The sequence below is a fragment of the Hyperolius riggenbachi genome, chromosome 5 (assembly GCF_040937935.1).
Source record: "Hyperolius riggenbachi isolate aHypRig1 chromosome 5, aHypRig1.pri, whole genome shotgun sequence".
NCBI lineage: Eukaryota > Metazoa > Chordata > Amphibia > Anura > Hyperoliidae > Hyperolius > Hyperolius riggenbachi.
Genome location: NC_090650.1, coordinates 205,435,308 through 205,456,881, shown reverse-complemented (window position 1 = coordinate 205,456,881; position 21,574 = coordinate 205,435,308). Strand labels below are relative to the sequence as shown.

General features: G+C 41.4%; 1 protein-coding gene across 1 annotated transcript in view; it reads left to right on the top strand.

Moving 5' to 3' along the window:
* The first annotated feature begins 416 nt into the window (after positions 1-416).
* Positions 417-21,574, top strand: part of COL15A1 (collagen type XV alpha 1 chain) — a 361,488-nt gene continuing 340,330 nt past the window's right edge. The window contains exons 1-2 of the mRNA XM_068236615.1: positions 417-573; positions 659-741. Of these exons, the coding sequence (XP_068092716.1) occupies positions 563-573; positions 659-741 (94 nt within the window). The 5' untranslated portion in view covers positions 417-562. The remainder of the gene's footprint in view (positions 574-658; positions 742-21,574) is intronic.

Genomic DNA, 21,574 nt, shown 5'->3' with positions numbered 1-21,574 from the left:
TGCATGTAAGTGGTCGGATGCTGAGGAGAGTAAGGCAGCTCTGATGCAGCCCTCCCAGAGGAAATGGGGTACTCATACATACATATCTGTGTGGTTTGTTTATTAATTAAATGTTTCACTATAGTAAAAAATAGTAAAGAAAACATGAACATGTATTGCCTTGACACAAAGTTCCAAAAAACTATAATATGTTTAAAGAAAAAGTACAGCAGAGGAACTCCTATGACAGAAGTGTTATGTGTGCACTAGTAAATGTCATAGTTTGGTGTCAAGAGTTTAATACATCTAGGAAGAAGGTGGTCTGAACAAGGTCTCTTGCTAATAAAATGGGGAGTTGTGTATGTATCTAAAGGCGGTGGTCTACGAAGAAAATCTGAAAGGAGTCAGATTTCAGTGTTGGAGTCCTGATTGCTGTGAGTCACTGGAGTGACTTAGAGCTGCCTTTGTTTCACTCTGCTCTGCAGAGAGGAAAGCAGCAAACTTTGCAAAGAACTCTGTATCTGGAGTACTTGTACTTCTTACTTATTTTCATGTGTCATCTATCAGCTTGCTTCTTTCAAGGATGACCCCAAGGTGAGAACCTAACTAATACTAATATGTTGTCAGACTGTTGCAGTAGTTTATCACTCATTTACTTTCCCCCTTTTGTCTTATGCAGATGGAATAAACGTCCCATCAGGTTACTGATCCTCCTCACGACATGCATCTCCCCTTTGATTGTGGATGCACAGCTCTGGGATGGTAAGATGTGAAGGCACTTATCAGCTGTCTCTGCATACAGGTGGATAATGCAAGGATGCGAAAGCAAGGAGTGGGAAAGTAGGCAGATAGAAATGTGACAAGCTGTCACTAACTCATGCTTACATTTCAAATTGCATCTGTATTTGGATGAGCTTCAATTACTACAAGTTGCAATAGTACAAATATTCTTGCCTTGTTGTGTGGTATAATGCATTCTTGAAGAGGCATTTTATGGTTTTGCATAAAAATGTACACAAGGTAGTTTGCTCTTTTTCCTGTTATCGTTGTGTTTATAAACATTCTGGTTATGACTTGACTATGTTGTATTAACAGATGAGATGTGGTTTGGTTATGTACTGGTTGTGTTTTGTAACTCAGTGATGACTGGGGGCGTGTCTCAATTTAATCCGATCTACTTTTCTCATCATCCCTAGTCACTGTCACTTTATGCTCTAAAAATGTGGAACAGTGCTTAACAGCTACAAAAGCTCTTTTACACTACAAGCAATTCTGATTTCCGATTTGATGTGATTTCTACATGCGCTTTCGATTTTTGATGCGATTAAAAGAGTCCTGCATACTGTGTTTTTTCTGTGTTTTCCTTGTGTTGCTAGCATCCAGTGAAAATCGGAATGGCAAATCGGAAGTCGGAATTGCAATTTGCAATGTTAATGATGCCTTACGCTTACTTTTTTTTATAGTAAACTGAGAAAGAAATAGATGGAGTTAAACACATGTAATTCGTTTTGCACTATAAGAAACACAAATCAGAAAACTGGTTGGAAACTAGTTTATTCAGAAGAGTATACAGTTTAATTCCATTAAATTTTATGTTATAATATATTATACACCATTCAGTCTTGAGTTACAGAGCCCATTCCCAGACATAGAAACGTTTTGCATCTGTTAGATACAGTGTGTACCTTTTTGGCTACAAATAGCAGCATACAGTTCTTGTGTTTTATGCTTTAGAAAGAGCAAGTTACAGACTGAAGTCAGCGTGTAACAGCTTTGAGTTCTCTGCCAGGAGTGGAGAATAGCAGCTAGCACTGCATGAATTCTATTTCTCAAGATGCTCAGTTTTTCCATGGGACATGTTGCTAATAGTTCTCTAGAATGTGCACGTTTCCTGTTAAAGAGGAACGTACTGTTATGTAAGGAGGATGAATACTAATATCCTGGCATCATTTTGGGGCACACATAGGCCCATATAATATTAACTTTTCTCCAAGGAGATATTTTCAACAAATAAAATACCTTTAAAGCTCCCATCAAGCAAAAAATGACTAAAAATAAGTTTTAGAATAATTTTTACCTTTTTAGTACTTTTTGCAATTGATAAGTGCTGCAAATTTAAGTTGCACAGAGCTGTAACGATTTTTGAAATTTCTCAGCACCTGATTGGACATTTAAAGTGAGTAGAATGTTCTCTACTATTCTTTTAATTTCATTTGCACAACAAAGGTTTAGGCACTTCAGGACCGTTTTCCACTTGCATTGGAACGGCATTACCCTGTTTTACCATCTATCCTATACATTAATCCTCCTAGAGGTCACCTAAACTTGAGCAATACTCACCTTTCAGTATATTGGTCCATTCTTTTGGCTTCAACACTACTAATACCCGGTCCATCGCACTGCCACTGAAAACTTCTCCGATGCCTGACCACACTGCCAATGTCATTTCACCATCTCTTTTACTTTAAAAGTGCCAGTAAATGTTAATTTCACAAGACACTACTGATAACATCCACGGTATAAGATCACTGCTGTTGCATTGGTTTGTGAAATGGAGCAACAGTTCACAATAGTGTAAGCAGGCATCAAATGATGCAGAGTGACTAATGATGGAATAGGGAAACCTCTGCCTTTAATCAGCAGGAATACAAGAAGTGCATGTCAACCTCTCAATGAGTTTTGATCCTTTATAATTTGAATGAGGTCTTCCATTTTGAAGTGCTGTCACTGCAGCAATATAATATAATATATATATATATATATATATATATATATATATATATATATATATATATATATATATATATATATATATATATATATATATATATATACATATACATATATATATATATACATATACATATATATATATATATATATATATATATATATATATATAATATTTTTAAAAATATGTTTATAGGTGTTAAAGGGAATATCCAGGCTGCAAAAAAAAAATCTACTTACCCAGGGCTTCCTACAGCCCCTAGCAGCCGCTATGTCCCTCACCGTAGCTCTGCTCTCAGCCGCTGGCTCCCAGTCCCCAAAAATGCAGAGGTAAACCTTGCCAAGTCGACCTCTACTCGACCTCTGCACCATCGGGGACCAGGAGCCATCGGCTGAGAGCGAAGATGCGGCAAGGGACATAGCGGCTGCTAGGGGCTGTAGGAAGCCCTGGGTAAGTAGATGTTATTTTTGTTTTGCAGCCAGGATATTCCCTTTAAGCGAGATACTGATCTATCATTAGGCAGGACAGAAAGTATTGTATATGCTAAGGGTTTTTAGGCATAGGCATTATAGGCCATTTCCTGGAGTGCCATTTGTCCTGGGGCTTCCATGCCCCTGAATGAAGCCACACCCCCAAATGAAGCCCCGCCCTGGACTAAGCCCCATCCCCATCGGTGTTCTATCACCTGCTTCTGCTGCATCTGGGTAGCGTAAGTTGCATGCAGCTGCCACTGTGTCCCTCTGTGCCACCTCTCCACCTCCACCCAGGCATCCTTCTGTCCCCTTGTGCATCCTTCTTACCCCCTTTGTGCCTTTTTCTTTCTCCTTGTACCTCCTTCAGTCCCCCGTGCTATCTCTGCCCCCTTGTGCCTCTTTCAGTCTCCCCGTGCCACCTCTGCCTCCCTGTGCCTCTTTCTATCCCCTTGTGCCTCCTTTTGTCCCCTTGTGCTACCTTTGCCCCTCGTTCCTCCTTCAGTCCCCCATACCTCATTCTTTCTCCATGTGCCTCTTTAGTGTGTGTGTATGTGTGTGTGTGGGGGAGGGGTGCAAGGGGCAGGACTTCTTGCCTGGAGTGGCAAAAATGCTAGAAATGCCACTTGAGGTTGCCATTTCAGGGCATCAGCTTTTCACACTTGAAAAATAGTTATACTGATTGGAGAAGAGCTTCCATTTGGCTGGCAATATGCCCTTACATCTGGGAACTCATAGGCAAGTTTAGGGTAGGGGGGATTACTGGTGCCCAGAATCCCCCCTCAGACCAGTGCTGGTGCAGTGTCTTAGGGCAGGCACAAGTTAAAGTGGATCCCAGGTGAACTTTTACTGATTGCGTAATTGTGTTCCTTTCCTATTGTTTATAGGGCATTCCGCAAGCCAAATACTTTTTTGTTTTTGTTTTAATACTCTAATTCCCTATAAACTAAACAAGCCATGCCCACAGCTTCTCCAGAGAGCCTTGGCAGTAGCAAGGGCTCATGGGAGCTCAGTCTGGGCAGGAGGAGTCGGCGGTGTTACTAGCCATTGATTTCAGAGGCAGAGGGGAGGAGGGAGGAGGAGGGGGGGGTTCGTTTTTTTTCACAGGCTGAGTGCTCAAGATGCAGATAAGCCTAACTCTGTGCAATGTTTACAAACAACATGACTGCTGTCATTGTATCACAGGAAGACATAATCATATTCTATTAAATCTGTTTGCAGCTAGATTTTCTGTGTACACTATCTAAACTTTAGATAAGATATATGGACACGTTACTTGTCATAGTTAGTTTTTCATCTCGGATACGCTTTAAGACACTAGAATGACACCTTGCTGCTGCTTGCACTACATGTCGCCCTGCCCCCTTCTTTTCTGGTTATAGTTGACTTTAGATGTAGCAGCAATGTGTGTACAGAGCATGAAGCAGTCACGTATGTACAGTGTATAAAGCAGCAGCATGTGTACAGAGTATGGAGCACCTCTAAGAAACCTGACAGAGCACAGAGCCAGGTATAAGCACAGCCCTGTGCCCCTGCTGTGTGCAAGTAAAGAATAAAGTCGGGACCTTGCAGAAGGCTTTACTTCCCCCTTCATTACAGATGTTGGTTGTCCTTATTATTATATATTTATATAGCACTAACATCTTCTTCAGGACTTTACAGATTACATAGTCATGTCACTGACTGTCCTCAGAGGAGCTCACAATCTAATCCTACCATAGCCATAGTCTAATGTCCTACCATATTATTATTATGTATTTATATAGCACTGACATCTTCTGCAGCCCTTCTGTCCTCAGAGGAGCTCACAATCTAATCCTACCAAAGTAATAGTCTAATGTCCAACCATATTATTATATTGTGCATGGCTGAGAGAGACCTTTCAGGAATCGCCCCCTTGAAAATCCTGGGTTTGCCCCCTGGAACTCTCACGGTCTGATTTATAGAGGGTTCCCTACTGGAGTGATAAAACGGAAGAACAGTTTGCTTGCATACCTGAAGAACAGGTAAGCAAGCAAACTCAAGCACCTTTATTATTAAAGAACATGCAATTTGGCTAATAGTCCTGTAGACCTCTACCCCAAGATTATTTAACCTGACTTCAGCTTATTTCTAACATTTTAACAAACCAGGAAACTGAATGTAAGCTGCTATCATCACTGCTATAACATTGTTCTTTAATTTGGCCTTTTCATAATATGTTTCCTGTGAAATAGTAAATTTAACAAATAAATCATATTAGCAGTGAGAAAAGAACTACACTGAAAACATCCTGGTTAAAATGACATGTTGCTAAAATATCACTAGTCTTTACAGATTTTGATCTTGTTGTGAGGGTGAATCGCTAAACGTTTTGAACAGGAGCCATGGGAGAAATTTTCAAAACTGAGGCTGGTTCACTGAGGGAGTGACGTGAACAAGGAACCATTGCATGACCACTCTGCATGCCAAAGCATAAAAAGACCTTGTTCAGGCTCTCCCTTGTGGCTTAGCAGTGAAGGAGGGGGCCCTTTATCAGATTGCATTTTCATTTCTGGCAGAAAAATGCAGGAAAAGGTAAAGCACATAAAATAATTCAGTAGAAAAATAATATTTATTTCGTTAACACATTTTACAAGGCAAGTCTTTATTACCATTCCCATACATGCACCTTATTAATTCTCGTTTAAACAGCTGCAGTTTCTTTATGGATGGACATAATTTAGAGAAATTATATACAGCTGCTGAATATGTGTGTGGTGTTTTTTTTAAGCTCCTAGAGTAGAATATGAAGTGCAGATCACATATTTGCATATTTTACATGCCATAAATGAAGATACTAGATAACTTATTTCAGCCATAGAAAGCCCACACATCTATTCTTCACTCCTAATAACTCACATTTAATTGTTTAATATACGAGAATACTGAACATAACACTTAGTATAGAGATAAGTGGTGATGCTGTGGTGGCAAGTACACTTTAGCATTACATTTTTATGTTAAATGTAATGTCATGGTAGGAGAAAGGGTACTTAAAACTTACCTGAAATGACATGATGAGATACACAAAGATTCCCCTAGCAATACATTCTCTGAATTCCCTTTCTGTTTTTCCAGTACAGCAATAGTTAAAAAAAATAAGCCTGAGTTATCTAATCAAAAGAGCTTGTTGACAGCTTGTTGAATTCAGTCAGATTTCTTGAAAAGTAAATAGAAGCTAAAGGGTTGGTATCTGTATGGCCTAAAACCCACTTGAGCACTTTTAGCAGTGATTTATGCTTTCTAGGAATCTCTGCCAATGACAGTGGATGGAGGTGAGCCAACTGGATTGATTGCAAATTAGCCAAATCATAATCGCTGTGCCTGCACTATTTTCCTAGCGATCGCGTTTCCATTTTAAATATAGGATCGATATACATAGCAATTTCAAAGCAATTTTGCAGCTCTTGTGCTACCTAGAAACAACCAGCTTACCCAGAATCCCTTGCAGAACTTAAAACTGCAAATCGCAATGACTTTTGCAATCACTAAACAAAATTGTTACAAAAAACACAGCTGTTATCACTTTACAAGACACTAGCAAAACACTGAGCGTTTGGGACTATGATGAGCAATCTGTAGTGGGTCTCAGGCCTCAGGTCAAGGAAAAGACAAATAATAAGGTTTTACTGCAGGAAAGTTCAAAGGGCCATTACTTCTTTTTCAGCTTAAAGGGCAGATTGTAAGCAGTAGCTGTGAAAGTCTGATGCAATCTTAAAAATTAAGCCATTAACCCTTTCTCTGCCAAGCACATATTAGGTACGTTGTGGCTGGAAAAAGTTCCAACTGCCTGCAATGTACCTACTGGGTTATTTGGCTTTTTTCCCGGCTGGAAGCAATTGGGAGGGGGGCCGACATCATTACTCCCTCCCTCCCTCATCATTGGCCCCCCTCCTCTGCCTCCCTGAAGTGCTTGAGCAGCAGTCGGGGTGTAATTACTCAACCGATCGCTCGCTCCATACCGCATGTCCCCCACCGGCAGCCGTCTTCTTTCTATTTCCTGTATGATGCGTAGTAATCACACGTCATACAGAGATCGGGAGAGGAGAGAGGAGCCTGCTACCAGAGGGGACACCGTATGGAGCCAGCGATCGGGTGAGTAATTACACACCACACCACTGCACAACAGCATTGCAGGGGGGCCACAGGAGGGGGGCCCAGATGGAGCCCTATGATGGACTGCCAAATGATGCATTTTGAAAAAAGCATTCCCATTGACTTGAATGAGAATCTCATCAAAATCAATTGCTGCGATTTTGCTGTGATTTTCATTCCAGTCAATAGGAATGCCTTTGTCAAAAACCAAATGCATCGCAAAATAGAGGTGTGTCTCAGGTCATAGAAATAATTATCTCATAAGGTTTTTTTTCACTTCAGGCTCACTTTCAGGATAGGTTCATAGTGGTTAGTTGCAGAACACATGTGATACAATGGCCTCGATTCATAAAGCATTACCTCATGCGGTAATGCTGAAAACAGCAGACTTTCCCGACCACTTAGAAATGTGTCAATTCATAAAGGCTGTTACCGCCTGAAAAGCTGACATTACCGACCAGTGAGATAAATTACTGACTTGGCTGTAGTTACCTCCAACACATGTCAGTAAATTGTCAGCAAATGTCAATTCATAAAGCCTGCAACAAGCGGTAAGCCTGACGATAGTTACCGACATCTCTGGTGAACGCGTTAACAAGTTATGGACACCTCTGATGAATGCAAAGTACAGAGAGCCGAAGTCTGTTTGAGTCATTTGTGGAGAGAGCCAGAGAGCAGGCAGGGAAAGTCTGTGTAAGTCATCTTTCTGAGTTATCTGAGTGAGTCATTTGTGCAGGCAGGGAAAGTCTGTGCGAGTCATCTGTCTGAGTCATCTGAGTGAGTCATTTGTGCAGGCAGGGAAAGTCTGTGCGAGTCATCTATCTGAATCATTTGTGCCAGTCATTTGTGCAGGCAGGAAAAGTCTGTGCGAGTCATCTGTCTGAGTCATTTGTGCAGGGCAAAAGAGAGAATCGCCACACTGCTCTACTCTACCGCTCAATGGGCTGCGATAATTTACCGACCTTCAAAGGCAGCTGGGGAAATCTTTATGAATTAGCACACAGACTGGGAGAATACCGAGTGCGGTATTTTCCCAACAAGATTTTTTTTATCGCACTGCTTTTTATGAATCGAGGCCAATGTGTTTTTATGAGTGTAAACTGCAATGGACATTCCTCTTAACTTTTTGAGGTAAGAAAGAGGTACACTTAAGCCTTGCCCCTGCCACACCCCTGATCACACCCCCATCACACCCTTAGTCACACATACCATACATATTTCATATGAAAAATATGTTGTTTTATAATTCAAACCACACTGGTCCTTTATGTCCTGGTTCAGTTTCCTTCATTTTAATACAAGAAAATAAGAAATATATCAATTTAAAGGATGGGAATAAAGTTTAGAGTCAATTAAACACATTTTTCAGTAGAAAAATACATATATTTACATAGATCTATACATCAGTCCTGAAAGAGGGACAGCAAGATAGAGGCACAGTGGGACATGGCTCTCAAAGAGTGACTGTCCCTTCAAAAGAGGGACAGTTGGGAGCTATGTCAATGGAGACTGAACATAGATTTTATTACAAAGGCTGCATGAATGCAGTACTGTGAACAGCTCCATAGAATGGTATGGGCAGTGAGTTGACATGAAGAATTATTCCGCTATGCAACTGAGCACTGTGAACAGGGCCTAAGAATCTGGAAGCAGGGCAGGTGGCACCTTTACTGCTTGGTATCCACAACACCAAGTGAATGCAGTAAGGACCACCTGTGCGTATTGGTGCGTGGTTTCCAAGCACTTATATAATGGTTTGTCATCAGAAAAATGAACACAACCACCCATGAAAATGCACCCCAAAAAAGCTACTGGTAGATCTCATAGAAGAATGATTGCTTGAACCTGGTCCCGTACCACAAAACTAGGTTTTAAGTACAATCTGATCTGCAATATGAACTGTGTAGACAAGCGTTCATAGAGACAGTCTCTAGTAAACACAGTAAAATTATTGTTTACATGATGCAATATTTAAACTACATTTTAGAAAACAACCCAGTTCTAAACTGAGAACTTCCTGCTTCAGCAGTGACTGATTTTCATAGGGAAATCGTTGTTTATTTTATTGGAAATATGATTTGTAAGAGCCCTTCTTGGAGCACAATCCTGGCATAAACCCTGCTACAGCTTTTGCTATTCAGCAAGGCCAGATTTATACTTTTGTGCCCCTAGGCCATGTATGTTGTGGCTTCCCTTCCATGTGTAGTCCCCTCATTCATGTGTATCATTCATGTATGTAGTCCCTCTCATGAACAGCTTCCTTGAGCATCTACAGTATTGCCCTTTTCATGTGTTGCTCCCCACTTTCAGCCTCCTCTTTTATTTGTAGCAACCCTTTTCATGTCCAGTTGCCCCCTTGAGTTGCAGCTGTCCAAGGTCGGGGCCTTGTGGCCTTTCCAGAAATCTGGCTGTGCTAATCAGCAGTAGTTTTAAACCCTCACCTTGGTCATATTATTGCGTATAGTGAGTATTGCGGAAAGGTTAGTAAGTTAGTGGTTGTGCTATTGAAAAGAAAGAGCTTAACAATTCCAAGACTAGTTCTTGGTTCAGGTGCAGCATGACTGCAATTGTATAACCAAAAATTAACGAATGTCTCAGCATCCCCATGTCTTTATAAGGATACTAAACTTTGGTACCTAACAGACTTTACAAAAAATCCAGTCTAGGTGTGCTGGAAAAAGTGCTCTCCAGTGATTTTCATGTTTAAATCTCTTAAGGCCTGTTTCCACTTAACAAGGATTCTGGATGTAGAAAAACCTGACTCCATTGAAACCCTATGGGCCTGTTTCCACTAAACGCAATTTTTCTGATGCACATTTCCCATAGGCATTTATTGGAGTCAGTAACATTCATTGGAGTCAGTAACGAAGACTCGGGATTCAAGAAGGTGATCCGCAGTAAAGGGAATGCTGACTTAGGGAGCAAAACCAATAACGTGTTTCACATTAAACAATGCTTATTTATAGGTGCTGAGTAACCATAAATTGATGAACAAGCATTGTTTGATGTGAAATGGGTTAGGGCTTTTGCTCCTTTATGTGTATACTATTCATTGAATAAATCTCTAAGTCAGCATGTCCCTTGAGTGCCGATCTTCTTGAATCTTGCATTACCTGAGTCAGGCGGCCCTTGATGTACACACCCTTGTGGAGACACTTTATGTTCTGGATGAGCTGAGCAAATGCCTTCTTGGATTACATTATGGCAGGCGTCATACTTGTCAGCTTTTGTGCGCGTTTTCTGCACAGAAAAACTGATTTCAACTGAGAACTCATGTTAATCAATGGGCTAGGTCACACCTGAATACAGATTTCGCACACAGAAAAAAACTGACATCTTGCGCAATTTATTTGTTTTCTCTATAAATTGCATTAGCTGCTGTAAGGCAGGGATCACGCTTGTCTTTCAGTTTTCTGAAAAGTGTAGAAAACTGAAAGACAAGTGTGACCCCTTCCTGAAACAAACTGCAAAAGGAATAGTGTGTACGTACCCTTATAGTATCTACATATGATAATCTTCATAATAAGCTGGGTGCATGTGGCGCAAAAAGGTATGGAGATAAAATGAGGTTTGTACAAGAGGTCACATCCATTGATCAAGTATCAGAGCCAAAACACAGAACAGAAACAAAGTCACCATAATATCTGCTTCTTCTTATCAATTTTTACTTCCAAAAGATTCCCTCTAATCTGCAAAGCGAAAATCACAGCCTTGTAAGCATAGAGAAAGCTTTCTGTACTTTTATATTATTCTGATCCAAGTTTTAAGAGCCACGAACACCGCTGCTGTTCAATTTCCGGCCTAGAAGATATTTAAGTGAGAGGCAGTAAAATAAAATTCTTGTTACAATTAATGTTATAAACATACTGTAAGTGTTAAAAGCAATTTAAAAATTATAGAGGATAAGCTGCCTCATCTTCATCACTAGTAGTTATGAGCAGAATATGATCCCAGTATGTAAATTTTCAATGACCCAAGGGGTAAAGAAAAATTGAGTTTATCAAACCCAGCAGATAAGGATCAACTTAGCAGCTGGTAGTCAATTAATCATCAGCTAGAGGCTTTGAGTCACTCAACTGATCCCCTTCCTAGACCAATGGAAATTTGTTTAGCATATTTTTACTTATCAGTGATCACTAACTGCTAGCAGTGTGATGGTGGTACTTTAACCACTTCCGGATACCGGGTGGTTTGGCTGATCTGTGCTGCGGGGGCTCTTCAGCCCGCAGCACAGATCAGAAATCAGGCAGGGCGATCAGACCTCCCCCCTTTTTTCCCCACTAGGGGGATGTCCTGCTGGGGGGGTCTGATCGCCGCCGCGCTGCTGTGCCTAGCGGGGGGGGGGGGCTCCTCAAAGCCCCCCCTCCGCAGCACTAGTCCTCCCTCTGCCTCCTTCCCTCCCTCTCCCGTCCCCTGTGTGCGGCGCAGGACGGAAAGCCGTCCTGCGCCGGATAGGATAGGCTTTAGCCTATCAGATGCCGGCGATCCCCGGCCAATCAGAGGCCGGGGATCGCCGATCTCCTCTACGGCGCTGCTGCTGCGCAGCGCCGTATATATGTAAACATCGGGGAAGATCTTCCCCGCGTGTTTACATTTACCCTGCGAGCTGCGATCGGCGGCTCGCAGGGTGTTCACGGAGACACCCTCCGTGAACTGACATGGAACGGCCGCTCATACGAGCGCCCGTTTCCATGGAAACCACTTCAGGATTCAGGGGCGTAGTTAAGCGTACGCAGAATCCTGAAGTAGTTAATCTAACTGGCATTTAGAACATATTTAACCATTGGTTAACAGGTGCCATAGTTTATCATAGGTCATAGATGTTGGTACACATAAAACTACAGCTTTCATGGGAGACATGTTGAGGCTAATGTCTGCCCTGACCTTGCTGGACATAATGTTTAACGCATAACTATAACACTTTATAAATGACACACTTGGAACACATGTCCAGATGAAGGCCTTTCATTTTCCTACTCTTCATACTCATTCTGGGTGAATGAATCAGGCATTATTACAGCTGAGGGATCAAAACTGCAGAAAGCCAACTACTGTAGTGATTTCAAAAAGAGGTCAGCAATGGCAACTTCCATGTTGTTCTTTTATGTTCTATACAAAACATCCTGCAATAGCTAGAACTGCTGTACAAAAAGTAAGCGGTCCAAGTTTTTTAACCACTTCACCTCCAAGGGTTTTTCCCCTTAAACAACTGGAGCAATTTTCACCTGTCAGCGCTGCTAAGCTGCTATATGCTTTCAGGGAGCTCCCAGCTGCCATATCCAATGAAGCTCTGACCAATTTTGAAAAAAATAAAAAATAAATAAATAAAAAGCTCCTGGACTTTGTGTGAAATTCTAAAAAAAACCTTGTTTTCAAAGGTCCTATATTTATACATTAAATACTAAAGGAAGTTTTAAACGTCCAAACCTGAGAAAGTATTATCTGGCAGTTCAAATAGATCAGCAATATGGCATGAAAATTATATTGCCTTGTAGGTTGAAACAGAACGAAGAGCAGAATCCCCAAAAGCCACCTCTAATCTCCTAAGACTACAACCAGAACAAAGAAAGAACATTTCTATCCCTATCATAAGGCATGGTCTTCAAGTCTGGGATAGTTGCAAGTTCTCAGTCCATCCTTTATCGGCTCATAAAGCACTCATTAGGTCACCCCAAATTCTTAGTGGCTTTAGATTTAATATACTGTAGATAAGATCTATGATCTACTTACAGATGAAGGAATGAAGAGCATCTTGTTTCTATGAGAGAAAAAACATTCTAAACTCATTCTAACTTCTAAACTCTGAAAACTTTAGGTATACGCAGGTGGCATATTTGTTTAGTGCATAGTGGCTGATGCTGACTCACCTTTAACTAGGACAAGTTTTGAAAACATATGTGCTGAAGGTCCCCTCTGCCCTGGATCTACAGTATCTCCATATTATAAAAGGAGTTTTCCACCATGCACTCATTAAATGTACTTAACGCTATTCTTCCCTGGTATCATTTCACCAAGAAGACCTAACAGAGATCTGTCAATCTATGATGAAAGTATCAGTTAATGTGGGACTTGCCGAGACCAATTAAAAATGTCTGTATAAGTGGTACCTTACCCCACATAGACTGGCCAAATTGACAGCTAATTGATCTTTCAGATGCTTTAGAGGCTCAGTTATGGGTACCTATCCACATACTTGGTGGCATTATTTGAAGGCTAAAAGGCTCTGGCTTCGAGTTTATCAACAGATTTTTACATTATTAGAAACATTTATTCCAAAGTGTCCAGGGGAGGCTCTCTTAGGGGAAAAGATACCCAACTTCACTAAATAATAATTGCAGTTAGTCTCATTAGTATTTACTGCTACAAAACAAGTTATTGCTGCACATTGGCTATCCAGCACACTTCCAATTTAAGAAATTAAAAAATAATCTAGGCCAAAAATGTTCTTTGAGAAACTTAGAGCTAAAAGTAGCAGACACTATGTCCCGTTTCAAAGAAAATCTGGTCTCTGCTACTCGAAACATACTTTGGTGATCCATTGCAACCTCCATTTCTTGTACTTTGGTTGTGCAGAAACAGGATCATTCATTACATTTACAGGGGTTTGTAAAAGTATTCGGCTCTCTTGAATTTTTCCACATTTTGTCATATTACTGCCACAAACATGAATCAATTTTATTGGAATTCCACGTGCAAGACCAACACAAAGTGGTGAACACGTGAGAAGTGGAACAGAAATCATATATGATTCTAAACATTTAAAAAAAAATACCTGCAAAGTGGGGTGTGCGTAATTATTCAGCCCCGAGTCAATACTTTGTAGAACCACCTTTTGCTGCAATTACAGCTGCCAGTCTTTTAGGGTATGTCTCTACCAGCTTTGCACATCTAGAGACTGAAATCCTTGCCCATTCTTCTTTGCAAAACAGCTCCAGCTCAGTCAGATTAGATGGACAGCGTTTGTGAACAGCAGTTTTCAGATCTTGCCACAGATTCTCGATTGGATTTAAATCTGGACTTTACTGGGCCATTCTAACACATAGATATGTTTTGTTTTAAACCATTCCATTGTTGCCCTGGCTTTATGTTTAGGGCCGTTGTCCTGCTGGAAAGTGAACCTCCGTCCTAGTCTCAAGTCTTTTGCAGACTCCAAGAGATTTTCTTCCAAGATTGCCCTGTATTTGGCTCCATCCATCTTCCCATCAACTCTGACCAGCTTCCCTGTCCCTGCTAAAGAGAAGCACCCCCAGAGCATGATGTAGCCACCACCATATTTGACAGTGGGGACGGTGTGTTCAGAGTGATGTGCAGTGTTAGTTTTCTGTCACACATAGCGTTTTGCATTTTGGACAAAAAGTTCCATTTTGGTCTCATCTGACCAGAGCACCTTCTTCCACATGTTTGCTGTGTCCCCCACATGGCTTATGGCAAACTGCAAACAGGACTTTTTATGCTTTTCTGTTAACAATGGCTTTCTTCTTGCCACTCTTCCATAAATGCCAACTTTGTGCAGTGCATGACTAATAGTTGTCCAATGGACAGATTCCCCCACCTGAGCTGTAGATCTCTGCAGCTCATCCAGAGTCACCATGGGCCTCTTGACTGCATTTCTGATCAGCGCTCTCCTTGTTCGGCCTGTGAGTTTAGGTGGACGGTCTTGTCTTGGTAGGTTTACTGTTGTGTCATACTTCTCTCATTTCTGAAAGATCGCTTGAACAGTGCTCCGTGGGATGTTCAAGGCTTTGGAAATCTTTTTGTAGCCTAAGCCTGCTTTAAATTTCTCAATAACTTTATCCCTGACCTGTCTGGTGTGTTCTTTGGACTTCATGGTGTGGTTGCTCCCAATATTCTCTTAGACATCCTCTGAGGCCGTCACAGAGCAGCTGTATTTGTACTGACATTAGATTACACACAGGTGCACTCGATTTAGTCATTGGCAATCATCTGGCAATGCCTATGAGCAACTGACTGCACTCAGATCAATGGGGGCTGAATAATTATGCACACCACACTTTGCAGTTATTTATTTGTAAAAAATGTTTGGAATCATGTTTGATTTCCGTTCCACTTCTCACGTGTACACCACTTTGTACTGGTCTTTCACGTGGAATTCCAATAAAATTGATTCATGTTTGTGGCAGTAATGTGACAAAATGTGGAAAACTTCATGGGGACCGAATACTTTTGCAAACCACTGTATGAGCCCTGTAACATGTTTCACTCCTAGTAATAATGCACGCTGAATAACAATTATTACTTTATCATGTTAAAAGCAATGTGGCACCCCACCTCTTCCCCCAAATGCTCCCTCTACTTTCAGTTATTATTAAATATTAAAATCAGTTCAGAAAGTCCCACAAGAGCATAGGGATATACCAGTGAAGGTGTAGATTGGTTGTTTAGACCTTCATTTTCTGTACAGCTGTGAGTGGCCAAGATAATAGGACGGTATATGTGATGCTGGGTCTTTCAGTTATTTGACTTGCTGTTTTGTGATGGGAAATGAAGAAGAGTACATAGAACAGGAGTATTCATTAAAGGAATACTTTTAAAGTATCTAAATTTCTGGAAGCAGCATTAATCAATATGACAATATGAGTCAGAACCAACACAGCATATGTTTCTGCTGTGCAGTGTGTCTTTTTTTTAATATACCTTGCAGACAGCGTCCCCTGAACAAACTGATGGCGACGGGTTTTCGGGGCAGACCATTATGCTAGAGGTGATGCCTCTTGCCGAGTGCAGCTGTGGATTATACTGTTTTATGCTCCCCAACTTCAGTGCAAGTTATGCAGCATGTTACTATGAGGAGGGAGAGACAACAGGTCTCCCTCCCTCCCTCCCTCCCTCCCTCTCACTCCAAGTCTGCCCGGCCAATAACATCATGCTTACTTGTCCCCTTCTGTTTGAGTGTGAAGAGAATCGTCAGAATTTTCCCTTTACACTAGTGAAGCCCGGTTCATGAGGGATTGGCTCATTTGAGTCGGTTCTTTCCTGTGAGTTGAGTGATCCGACTCATCACACTGAACCGAATCAGTTCAGTGGATGAGAAAGGAATCCTTTCTCATCCACTGAACTGATTCGGTTCAGTGTGATGAGTCGGATCACTCGACTCACAGGAAAGAACCAGCTAATCCCTCATGAACCGGGCTTCACTAGTGTGAAGGGAAACTTCTGACGATTCTCTTCACACGCAAACAGAAGGGGACAAGTAAGCATGATGTTATTGGCCGGGCAGACTTGGAGTGAGAGGGAGGGAGACCTGTTGTCTCTCCCTCCTCATAGTAACATGCTGCATAACTTGCACTGAAGTTGGGGAGCATAAAACAGTATAATCCACAGCTGCACTCGGCAAGAGGCATCACCTCTAGCATAATGGTCTGCCCAAATAACCCGTCGTCGTCAGTTTGTTCAAGGGACACTGTCTGCAAGGTATATTAAAAAAAGACACACTGCACAGCAGAAACATATGCTGTGTTGGTTCTGACTCATATTGCCATATTGATTAATGCTGCTTCCAGAAATGTAGATACTTTAATAGTATTCCTTTAACAACTATAGATAACTACAGTTTCTTTTGTATGTCTTATATATGACATAGCTATTACTCTTAACTCTGTTAAAGATGGTTATTTTACAGACAATACAAACATTGTTTATTTGGAGACAATCTTTGTTTCATTTGTAGCTAATAACTGGAGGCACCCAATAAAAGTGTAAAAACGTCTTGAAAGGAGGTAAATGTAGGCATACCCTCAATGATGACAAATGACAAAAAGAACATGTTTCATGGGCTGAAGCCACTTTTAGCTAAATGGCGCTCTGATCTACATACAGCTGTAGATAATTCTTATTTACCTGAGAAAGTGGCTTCAGGCCATGAAACTCATTGTTTTTAACCTTTTCAATAAACAGTCTAAACTCTTGACACTTTTATCGGGCTCCTCCAGTTACTAGCTACAATTGTTCCCACCCCATTTTGGGAGGGGGGAGGGATCTGAAATTTTAGATTTCATTGTTTAAAAATCCAGAAAATGTCTTTCTTCTGAAGAAGTGACCATACCTTTATCTTCAAGGCTGAGTGGGGATGGTACTTCCCCACAAGCGATTATACTGGTTGCAGTTTGAGCAATCAGAAGAGTGTGAGCACCCATATGTTTGTTTACTCACACTTACTTTACTCTCAAAATACTACACCAGATTTGGCTCCTGTTTTCCCTGTGTCAAATTTTCTGTTTCCGCATATCCCATATTCTTTGTTTCATATTTGTTCTAAAAAAATTAGACAAAAATGAAACTTTTTTAGAAAGTAAATTGAAGACATTTTTCACACGATGAACACATATCCTCGGGTTGTTAAAGTTGCAATCTTGTCATTAGATTACACGTGTTTTACTCCCACAAAATTCATTGTTTCAGCAGTGTTTAATACACACCCACTGTCATTCAGCATGTGATACATTTTTTTCCTGGAAGGTAAATGCTCCCTTAATGAAAATGTATTATTTTCATTATTTCTTTGCTCTTTTGCTTATAGTGGTTGCCTTGGTAATCTGATAATCTGAAGCTGGTGAGTAGGCTATTTGTGTGATTTCTACATCCAAATCTGAGATGTAATACACTACCCTCAGCTCCCCTCCTATATGTCCCTCCATCCCAAGTGTTTTTTTTTTACAGTTTTGAAGTCATCATGTCATTGTAAGCCATGTTTTATTGAAAGATCACCATAAGAGCTGACATAATCCGAGCAACAATTGTTTCTTGTGTGCTGATGTGCTTCCTTTAGGCTGTCCCACCGTAACACACACCAAACAATTGCTGCTTGTACGAGTTCTGCTTGTATGGTGACTGTGTCTTGCTATGTGGTAACTGTGCTGCAAATTATCTTCTTTTATAGAAAAGTTTTGAGTGCAGGATCTTCCCTCTATAAAAATAACAGATGCATTTGCAGAAAAGAGGGAGAGAACTTGGATCACTGTGGGTTTAACTTGTATTTAGGATCTGATTTTATGGCACATTATGCTAAAGAAGTGTGAAGTAAGAAATAGGATATGCAGCCCTGAGAAATGCCAGGAAGAGGAGGAAGAATGCACCCTATTTATCCCATCTCATAACCTATGCCAGAGCTTCAGACACAGAACAGCTAATTGAACAAAAGGGGATTGTATTTAATGGAATAGCCATTTTTTTCCATTATTGAAATATTTCCCTAGTGTAGGACTGGCTACTCATAGAGTCAGCGTCTCTTAGGGAATGTGCATCCAATAGAAACAGCTGTATTTCTTAGCAGTGGCAGCCATCCATGGACAGGTCAGTTTAGGTCAGTGAACATTCCCTGGTGTATGCAAAAAGAAAAAAAAGTGTTTCAAGAATTTACCCAGCAAATAACATTGTGTGCTTAAAATGCTTGTTAAGTAATTTAACTCCCGATACCCATTTTCCCTGAAAGGAAGCCTTTGATTTTATGTTTTATCTCCAGTTATTTAAAACTGAATTCCAGAGAGATTAAATAAAAATCATCTCTGATAAAGTTTCTCTTTGTGCAACAATCCAGATATGCTGTTAAAAAGTGTCTTGTCCACATTTCTTCTGGGTCCCTCCTCTCTGCAGCCTCCTCTTGGTGTTAGATGTGTGGTGCACACAGCCTCATGGGAGAGGGCATGTCCCAGACTACCAGAGTGACAAGCTTCCACTGACAGTCTGCCACTTACAAGAAAGGAAGCACAGAAGTTCTGGGACTGCTCTGTGAATAAACAAGAGTATTTAAAGGGGGAGAATAGACATGGTAGCAAAACTTAGCTACGAGCAAAGCAGGCTATTTGGGTAAGGGGATCGCCAGGTGTCGCACCTGTAGAAAGTATCGGTAATTGGGTACCCAGGCGGTGAGGTTCGCGCCTGTTACTAGTAGAGATGGCCCGAACGGTTCGCCGGCGAACGGTTCCCGGCGAACTTTTGGTGGTTCACGTTCGCCATGTAAGGCGAACTTTTCCGGAAGTTCGGTTCTCCCCCATAATGCACCATTAGGGTCAACTTTGACCCTCTACATCACAGTCAGCAGGCACATTGTAGCCAATCAGGCTACACTCCCTCGTGGAGCCACTCCCCCCCCTTATAAAAGCCATTACACTCACTCGTGTGCCTGCGCTAATTAGAGAAGGGACAGCTGCATCAGACTCTCTCATAGGGAAAGATTACTTAGGCTCTTGTGGGCTTGTTAGCTTGCTCCTTGCTGATTTCTTATTGCTAAAATAGCACCCCACAACAGCTCTTTCGAGAGCTAATCTTGTTCTTGTGATCTTTTTTTTTTCCTGTGTGTCCCACTGACACTTGTGTTGCATAGACAGCCTTGCTAATTCATACTGTGTGTGTGCCACTGCCAGCCAGGCCCAGCACATTCAGTGACTACCTGTGTGTGTGACAAGTGCACATTGTAATACCCAGTACTGCATACACCTACCTCTTGTGTTGAGTGCTCCCACCTCATCACTGCATATACCTACCTGTTGTGTTGAGTGCACCCACCTCATCACTGCATATACCTACCTGTTGTGTTCAGTGAACCCACCTCATCACTGCATATACCTACCTGTTGTGTTGAGTGAACCCACCTCATCACTGCATATACCTACCTGTTGTGTTCAGTGAACCAACCTCATCACTGCATATACCTACCTATTGTGTTTAGTGAACCCACCTCATCACTGCATATACCTACCTGTTTTGTTGAGTGCACCCACCTCATCACTGCATATACCTACCTGTTGTGTTGAGTGCACCCACCTCATCACTGCATATACCCACCTGTTGTGTTGAGTGCACCCACCTCATCACTACATATACCTACCTGTTTTGTTGAGTGCACCCACCTCATCACTGCATATACCTACCTGTTGTGTTGAGTGCACCCACCTCATCACTGCATATACCTACCTGTTGTGTTGAGTGCACCCACCTCATCACTGCATATACCTACCTGTTGTGTTGAGTGCACCCACCTCATCACTGCACTACACCTCATCAGCTGGACAGTCACTGTTGTCCTATCATTGAGCTACCACAGCCCGGCGACCATATGGGCTTGAAAACCGCTACGGCCTGCACTCTTGCCATGGTGCGCACCAGTCCAGCACAGCCGTCACTACGCAAACAGCTGTTTGTGGTGCGTTACACAGTGAGTTTGGTGTGTCAGTGTGAAGCAGTACTCTAATTACACTCTCTGATTGATGTATACACATGCAAGATGTTTTAAAGCACTTTAGGCCTGCAATTTAACATTCAGTGTGATTTCTGCCCTTAAAACGCTGCTTTGCGTCAAATCCAGATTTTTCCCCGGGACTTTTGCCATGTATCCCACTCTGCCATGCCCCCCTCCAGGTGTTATACCCCTTGAAACCTCTTTTCCATCACTTTTGTAGCCAGCATAATTTTTCCTAGTTTTCAAAGTTCGCCTCCTCATTGAAGTCTATTGCGGTTTGCAAAAGTTCGCGCAAACTGAACCTTTCGTGGAAGTGCGCGAACCAAAATCGGAGGTTCAGGCCATCTCTAGTTACTAATAACCAATCGACTGCAGAAGTAGCCAATCAGATACCTTAGGGAAGCAACAGAGGAGTTGATCTGTAGCGATTGGCTACAATTGCAGTCATTTTGGTATCAGGGTAGAAGTTAGTGTTATGGTGGCCACTCTAATCTTTTTTGTCCAATCTTACCAAATGTATGTACAGTAGTACAGTATAAGGGTCAATTGAGTGAAAATATTGAATGGACAAGTTGGGCAGTTCCCTAATATTACATAAAATGATAAGATTGGACGAAAAACATTGTAACAGTAGTGGCCAGCATCAAGCACTTGGGGAGAGGGGTATGCATTCGTTTGGGGAGTTAGGCTTAATGCACAGTTAAATATTAGTAATGTAAATTACCAATATTTTTACTAGGTGCACCACCTGGCATCCAAATCATGCAGTGCGATGCAATACATACTTAGTACCATCCTGGTAAAAAAGTTAATGAATCAAATCCAGGAATTCAGAAGCAGTGTTTATAATCATAGCTGATAAAATACCAATCAAAAGTGTTCTAACCTCATGAAATAACAGCAGGATTAAGGTATGATAACCCTCTATCAACTTTGTAAAAGTTGCAAACATCCATCAGTGCATCATTCTCTAAAGCTGCTTAATGGCACGCCAAGATTTCCAGGTACCTCGGCATTACATCATAGCAGCCTCCGACTGATGGAAAGCTCCCAGCTGTATAGTGCATCTGCACATGTTTTTAA